The 7,649-nt window shown below is 45.3% G+C and overlaps 1 protein-coding gene across 1 annotated transcript; it reads left to right on the top strand.

Annotated features, from left to right (window-relative positions):
* Nucleotides 1–374: 374 nt before the first annotated feature.
* On the top strand, nt 375–7,364 carry LOC123369070. Its single transcript, XM_045014437.1, has 6 exons — nt 375–417; nt 1,128–1,478; nt 2,931–3,248; nt 4,497–4,590; nt 4,704–4,874; nt 6,933–7,364. The coding sequence occupies exons 1-6, from the start codon at nt 375–377 to the stop codon at nt 6,958–6,960; spliced, it is 1,005 nt and encodes a 334-aa protein (XP_044870372.1). The 3' UTR covers nt 6,961–7,364.
* The last annotated feature ends 285 nt before the right edge of the window (nt 7,365–7,649 follow it).

Raw genomic sequence — 7,649 nt, 5'->3', positions numbered from 1 at the left:
ATAACATGTACTGATGTTAAAAATGTTATTTGAAGCTATAACATTCACCATCCTCTTGCCCAGCTCCCTATGTTTAAGTGTCAATAGCTAAGCTGTTGTGCTTTTTTAAATGAGAAGCAGCTGGTAGTTCAAATACACAGAAACACAGGCACCTGCCCCAAAGACTAAATTGAGGGATGCTGCTCGGCCTGCTCCAGTTAAAGAATTTTTCCAACAATTCCAAACCGACACTGTCACTCCAGAGCAACACGTGACAGACAGCGACAAAGGGAGTTCACTTCCTACCCGTGAGGGGAAATCCATCTTCACAGCACTGAAGACGCCTGGAGGCGGCATTCCACATCTCCAGGACCTAAGCCACTTCCCACTACAGGATGGGTCGCTTCCCAACCTGGCTGCTACTGCTGGCACTAACAGGTAAGGCACCGAGAGATCGGCCCTCCTCTCCCGTAGACACGGAATATTCCATTTCCTCTTGCATTCATAGCACACTGCACTTGTTTGCTCTTGCACTTATCATGTTGTCTGGCTGCAAACAGCCACGGAAATTGGGCTCCCAGCTATTTGTGATGGCAGGAAATGCTTGGCCTGCTGAATCTCCGTATTTTTTTCCTCAATAATTGCATATTTTAGAGAGAAAATAAAAGCCATCACATGGATTTCAGGGGCACCCCAAATTGTGAAAACAGGCTAGAAGGGATTCCTTATCCAAACCCATCTACGAATTGGTTCCTGTCAATCTGGAGAAAGCAACAGAGAATGTGCTGTAGCGAACACTCCTACACTGAAAGGGTGGTGGACTAGATGATGAGACCAGTGCCAGTTTACCAGACTGTACCAGACAGAGCCAGCCTAGCTCCCGATTAGTTGTTCACACTCTAACTCACTTTGAAGACTGGGTGATGTAAGCTCCAGAGTGGAGCACAGCATGGACCATTAAATGGGAAGGAGACAGCTTCTAGGCACTGGCGCTCAGGACAGAGGCTCATTTAGGCAGGGGTAAGGAGCTTAGAATAACAGTCACAGCAGCCTGAAGTAGTCGCAGGGATGGGCAGGACATTGGTTAAGAGCCACGGTCCCCACAAGTCATTGTCACCTCTAACGTCAATTTGTTCTTTCCTTGGAAGGGCCCTGCCTTGCAGGAAAGGACCTGGAAATGGTGAGAAGAGTGCAGGGAGGCGCACTCACTGCAATGTGTCACTACAACCAAGACGAGTATTCACAAAGGGAGAAATTTTGGTGCAAGGAGCTGTCAGACTTGGAATGCCGCACCATAGTCCAGAGCTCCCCTGCAGCGGGAAGGAATTCTCTAAACCCTCCAAATGCAAGGGTCAGCCTAAAAGACTCGGGAATTGGCTGGATTTGTGTGTCCATGACGGAGCTCCGGGTAGAGGATTCGGGAATATACTGGTGTGGGGTTTCCGATCATATGAAGATTATCCCATTGAAAAAGATAAAAGTGGCGGTATCTTATGAAGGTGAGCTACAGATCAGTGAAGAGCAGGTTAGGACACAAATCAACTCAAAGCTGGATATTCCAAATTAGATTCATGCACCATTCCCAGTCCTGTTTCTAAATAAAACACATTCTTTGCCGACAGAGCAATGGTTAATATATTTTAATCCCAATTGTATATATACTTATAGAAAAAACATATGTATCAGATGTATGTATCTATTTAAATGCGTGTATGTATACATAAACACAAACACACATATACATGTATCTATGCATCACATGCTAGCACATACATAGGTAGAAACCAGAGCTGGTTGGGAAATTTTTTTGCTCTATGAAAACTTTAGATAAAAACAAAAAAACATTTTTCCATTGTTTCTAAAAACACCACAAACAAGGGTTTTTGACTCCCTTAAAACTGAATATTTTCAGTTATGGGTTGTTGGATTAAAAAAATCCATATTTTTCCAGGAAGGTGAATTTTTTTTGCACATATTCTATGTTTCACACACAGCCATTTTCCATTAAAAACAAATACCCCCTTTTAGACAGAAAATCTTTGGCCAACTCTAATAGAAACCCCATGACATGGAGAAACATCGGTCCCAATTTCAAGTCCTGGTTACCAGTTGGAATGACCAATAAAAACAGGGCCGGCTGCAGGGTTTTTGCTGCCCCAAGCGGCGGGGAAAAAAAAAAAGCCACGATCGCGATCGGCAGCAGTTCCACCGCGCTGCTTTCTTCTTCGACGGCAGGTCCTTCCCTCCGAGAGAAACCCGCTGCCGAATTGCCGCCGAAGAGCCCAATGTGCCACCCCTTCCCCTTGCTCAGCTGGTGCCTGGAGCCAGCCCTGAATAAGAACGATGGTCAGATCAGCTGCTAGACATCCCAGACTCTGGGGCATCTTCACTTATACCACCCCCGCCCTGTTTAACAGCTGTGTCTTGTTACTGCCGGTGAAAGGTGCCGCAGCAGCAGCCCTGGAGCCTTATCCTTACACACAGGGGAGGCCCAACATGGTGCAAGCTTCCTCATGATCCCCCAGCCCAGCCCTGGGTGGTCCCCCATTCTAGGGACGAGGGAGGCGTCCCCTCTTCATGGCTCATTCAGTCTTTAGCTCCTCGGTTGCTAAGACTGCCAGCAGTAGAGGAGCCCGTTGTGAAGGTGCATTTTCAGAGTGGTGGCAGCATTAGCAGATACTCAGGCTGGATTCAGGGCTGCCCCATAGTGATTGATTGCATTTTGGATACTGTGCAGTTTTCCAGTGGTAATTGTGCACAGACAATCCTAGGAAATATTCTCCTTGGGCTGGGAGAGATTATTTCTATGTCTTTTGCAAGCTCCTGTTGGGCTGGGGTTTGGTCTGATCCTTTGCCTTCCCATTTAGATACAGAGGGCATTTATACACCTGCAGGACATGTCTCTTTCCTTCCCTTTCTCACAATAACCAGTAACCGATCTCTCCCTCCAGCTCCCATGAGGCTATCTGCCAAAAAAGGACACTTCATCTCCCTAAATTGTTCCTATTTTATGGATGACAGCAGAAGACCTAATAATTTTACCTGGTGCAAAATGATAACCGCAACCAGATGTCAACCTGTCGTCAGCGTTAAGATCGATCAGATTGTTAATACACAAGGAAGGACCAGGATAAAGATCGACCGGTGGAACAGAGTGATTATAGTGACACTGGTGGCGCTCCAGCTACATGACTCAGGGGAGTATCATTGTGAGACCCATCTCCAGGGAAGTACCGTGCTACTGAAGATGATCACACTGAATGTTTTGGGTGAGTTACTCAAAGAAAACTGGCCCTCCCTTAAAAGTCAGCAAATATGGTTACAGGCCAGAGTTCAGATGGGCTCCTCAGAGACATTCCAGGAGACAAATGAAAAATTCCTGAATTCACCTGTACAGGCTTTGATACCTACTAGTATTATCTACAAATTATCCTTTATATCACCATGTGTTGTGAGTCTTGGGTAAAAGCCAATAAGAGCTTTAAAGAGGCTCGGCCTTCACCCCCAAAATCCTGACTTTTTTGAGGTTTAAGGCTGAGCTTCTGCCACTTGAGTTTTGCTTGAATTAACTTTCAGTGTGTGCATTAAAAGGGTGTCGATGCGAACTGGGGTGGGTGAAATAAGAACTGAACTGAATCCTGACCAAATCTCAGACTGAACACTGCCCTTGGTCAAGGTTCATGAACGCTGCACTTTTATTTGATATTCCTCCTTTTCTGCCCTTTTCACTTTCAGCCAGTGCAGGAAGCAGAAACACAGAACAGGCCATAGGAACAGCCACCCTTGAGGAGGGTCCGACTTGGGTGGAGATGGACTCCTCACAAGAAGATGTCCTTCCCCATAAAACCTCCAGCCTAATAATAGCAAAGAAGTTCAGCTAAGCATCTGAGCATTTGGATCCTTATACGAATGGGACCTCTGGTCCTGCTGAGGTTTAACCAGCAGTGCTCAAAATTTTGCTCTCATCATACCCGTGCTTTTATCTGTCATACAATAAGGTTCTGCAAGGCACTGAGGCCCAGTTTTTCAAAAAAAATTAGGTGCCTAACTCCCACAGAAATCAATGGGAGTTAGGCACCTAAATACCATGGAGGATCTGGGCCTGAGTGCTCTGGAGATGAGGGAATTTAGCATCTCCTAGGAAGCACTTAACAGCTTGCAAGATCAGGTGCACAGAAATTAGAGATTACATAGCCCATCCCTTCTGGCAATGCACAATGGTTCCCATCAGTATGTTTCTCTGGGCTTTCTCCAATCTCGTTTTAATTATCTCAATTGAGGTGCTTCCACCACTTCCCTTGCAAGATTGTTCCAAAGACCAAGAGACCTCACTCATAGGAATTTTTTTTGCTGGTAAATGGCAAAAAGATTGGGTGGGTTTCCACAGGACACACATGGTACATGCTCACTGCTAACAAACGAGTTAACTCTGTTCTTCTTATTCCTCATGACGAGGACATGGCTACAGGAGAAGGTTCACGTGTACTATCTTCATCATGGGGTGTGTTTATTTCCAGAATCTTATGATAAGACAGCTTTTGTGACTATATCCCATCCCATTGACAACATAGGAGCCATCCTCCCAACTACAGCCAGGAATGATCAGCAGAGGTAAAGACAGAAAGAAAACAATTCAGGCTCAGCAAAATGCAAGATTCACAGTAAAAGGGTGGAAATCTCCTTTCCCAGTTAACCCTAATTGTTGTGTGTGTGGTTTCCCATAGCTGGTACTCTGAGGTCAATCTCAGTGTCCTCTGTATCATGACTGGATTGCTGGGCGCTAAATTCCTGACAGCACTCCTGATCTTTATTGTTGCCAGCAAAAGGGGAAGCAGAGCCACAGAGCAGGAGATCCATGGCCAGCCGGAACAAACACCAGCTCCTCCCACTCACAGGTAATCTCACTAAGTGTGTACGGGGTGGGATGAAGCCCTGCTGGGAGAGTGTTTCCCAGTGCTGGGCCGCAGACATAAGCAAGGTAGTTGGAGTCCGGGGAGGATGAGCAGTGCGAACTGGGAGTAAGGCTGAAGGATATATCTTAGCTGCTTGTCAAGGAAGACAATAAAACATTTGAGAAGCTAAATGTAGCAATAACCTCTCATGGGTCACCAGTTGGTTTGACCTGACAGCAGAAACCTTGATTACTTGCACTAAAGGGGTAACTCCATTAGCTGGCGGCAGTAGTAGTCTGTTACGTCTATGTGGACCAGCCACTAGAGGGTGACGCAACACACACTTTGACTCATGCCCCTCATGTAACAGGCAAAAAGTGAGTCATCAAACACATTAATGATATTAACAAAGGCAATATTGTAAGAATAATTTTAAAACATACGGGCAACGTTGATGGATTGTGGGATCTCTCTTCCATGCCTTTAATAAAAGTCTTCCCAGGTGGAGAATGTTTGAAGATTTCAAATCCAGTGGATCTGAGTGAGCTAGAGGTGCCACTCAAACCTCCAACCCTGCCACAATGGCAAAAGGACCCTTTAACCTGTGACAAAGGGAGCTGAGGATACCAGCAATGCTTAGAATATCCCAGATTTCCTTCCTTCCTTCAGGATAAACAGTATTTACTAGGATCTCAGATTGCTCTTTCAGGTTTCTCATGCAAACTGTCTACTCTGTTGTGGGGTGGAGGGAGTTTTCCTCTCTAGGGAGTGAAAAGTCTGTTCATTTGTCCTCTGGCCCTTTCAGGCCTTGGCCTTGCTATTGAAGTGGCCATTTAGTGCAATGCTGGTGATGGTTTTGTGCGTGGAGGAAGTGGACACCTGTCCACTGGACACTGAAGTGAGATTCACCACTCCTTTAACAAAAGCCAGCAGAAGTGAACAGTTTCAATCAACACAGACCTGGGCTGGATTCAAACCAGCAGCCTAGAGGTGAAACTATCCCATTCCCAGACTAGTTACACTACGGAGAAAATGCCTAGGGGCAAAAGGGACCAAAGACACGGTGTATGGCAGTGGGCTCATCTTGTACAGGAGGGAGATGATCGGCCTAGTACCTGAGCCAATGCGTCTCGGGAACAATTTACAGGGTACAATGGTCTATTTGTAGGCTTGGCAGAATTCAATTTTTGTTATATCATTTTAACCGAAAATATTGATGGTTATTTAAGCTTTTTAAATGTTTATCTATTTAAATTTTCACGGTTGCAGGAAATTATGGGGGAAGTCAGACAGTAATTATTTAATGACAGTAAATGTTGAGATTCGAACAGTTAACGATTTGTCACAGCTGAAACACAAATTGTCAACATCACATGTCACAATATGCAAAGTAAATATCCTCACATCAAACTGCGATACATTCTCAAGCAGCATTTTTCTTACTTTGACTATCTGTACATTTAGATTATTATCGATGAAAACATTTTTGCATTGGCTTGTGCGTGTATGATGAAACCAACCTTTACCGATAAAAATCTAATATTTGTGCATAGCTCAAACATGTGATACTAAAATAAAATCCACTGTCGTGTTTCAGATCGCCCAAGCTAGTTACGCTAAGGAGAGCTGAAGACCACCGCAGATATGACTGTTCCATTATCCACACCAGGGTGACCCTGTTAACTGCAATCATTACTATTTGTATTATGGTGGCACCCAGGAGCTCCAGTCATGAATCAGAGCCCCCCTTGTGCTAGGTGCTGTACAAACACAAAACAGAAAGACTTTCTCTGCCCCGAAGAGCTTGCAATCAGAGTAGAAGACAATAGACAAGAAATGCATGCAACAGGCAGAGGGAACTAGGTAACAGTAAGACCATACTGACCAGCCTGATAAGCAGTGGTCACAGTCCTGATTTACACTGGCACCAATGGAGAACCACGCTTCAAACGTGGGTGGGGGGCAGAGGCATGTTTTTGGAAAAGCAGACAGCTCCCTGAAACCAGCATGGATTCCTCATCCCTTACTCTATACCAAACCCATTTCCTGTTTTGTTTCCAGGACTAAAGCAAGGAAAGGAAAACGCTAGTAAGACAAGGATGTGATGGAAGGAGGAAGAGAAGTAGGCAAAGAAAAAGAATTCCAAGAGTCTTTCCAGCCAAGCTCCCAACTCCTCCAGCACTTGTACATATACACGCAGAGATACTCACACAGATATTGACACCTGCAGACACACACACCTCCTTCGGATGAGAAAATTCTGCTCAGTTTTCCCAGTGCCTCCAGCCATGACAGATAAACCTTTGCTTGCTAAACCCTGTTTTACCTGCAAAGCTAATAGAAAATGCCTAGGTGCAAAAGGAACTAAAGATACAGCATTTGGCAGTGCGCACACTTAATTCCGGAGAGAGACTTGGAGTGTTGCATCTGAGCCATCAGGACCAATGTCCAGGGGCCGCAATGGGATATATGCATTACTCACACATAGGATGCTAAAATAAAAGGCATTGTTGGGCGTCAGATTGACAAGCGTATTGACCCGATTCATCCAAACTCCAGGTGTGCCCACACTGCAATCAACAGCGTGATGGCAGCACACGTAACCATACCCAAGTTCGCGTTGGTCTAGCTAGCGCCGGTAAGAATAGCAGTGAAGCTGCAGCAGCACGAGCTGTACAATCTGGAGAATTGGAATGGGTTACCTAGGGAGGTGGTGGAATCTCCTTCCTTAGAGGTTTTTAAGGTCAGGCTTGACAAAGCCCTGGCTGGGATGATTTA

Source organism: Mauremys mutica, chromosome 4 (genome assembly GCF_020497125.1).
Source record: "Mauremys mutica isolate MM-2020 ecotype Southern chromosome 4, ASM2049712v1, whole genome shotgun sequence".
NCBI lineage: Eukaryota > Metazoa > Chordata > Testudines > Geoemydidae > Mauremys > Mauremys mutica.
Note: the sequence above shows the minus strand (reverse complement) of the source record. Positions and strands in the feature narration are given on the sequence as shown.

Excerpts from the sequence above, each read along its gene's own strand:
- LOC123369070 (XM_045014437.1), top strand. The coding sequence starts at position 375 with ATGGGTCGCTTCCCAACCTGGCTGCTACTGCTGGCACTAACAG. Across the intron at positions 418-1,127 it reads GCTACTGCTGGCACTAACAG|GGCCCTGCCTTGCAGGAAAG; the intron begins GTAAGGCACCGA and ends TTTCCTTGGAAG. Across the intron at positions 1,479-2,930 it reads AGTGGCGGTATCTTATGAAG|CTCCCATGAGGCTATCTGCC; the intron begins GTGAGCTACAGA and ends CTCTCCCTCCAG.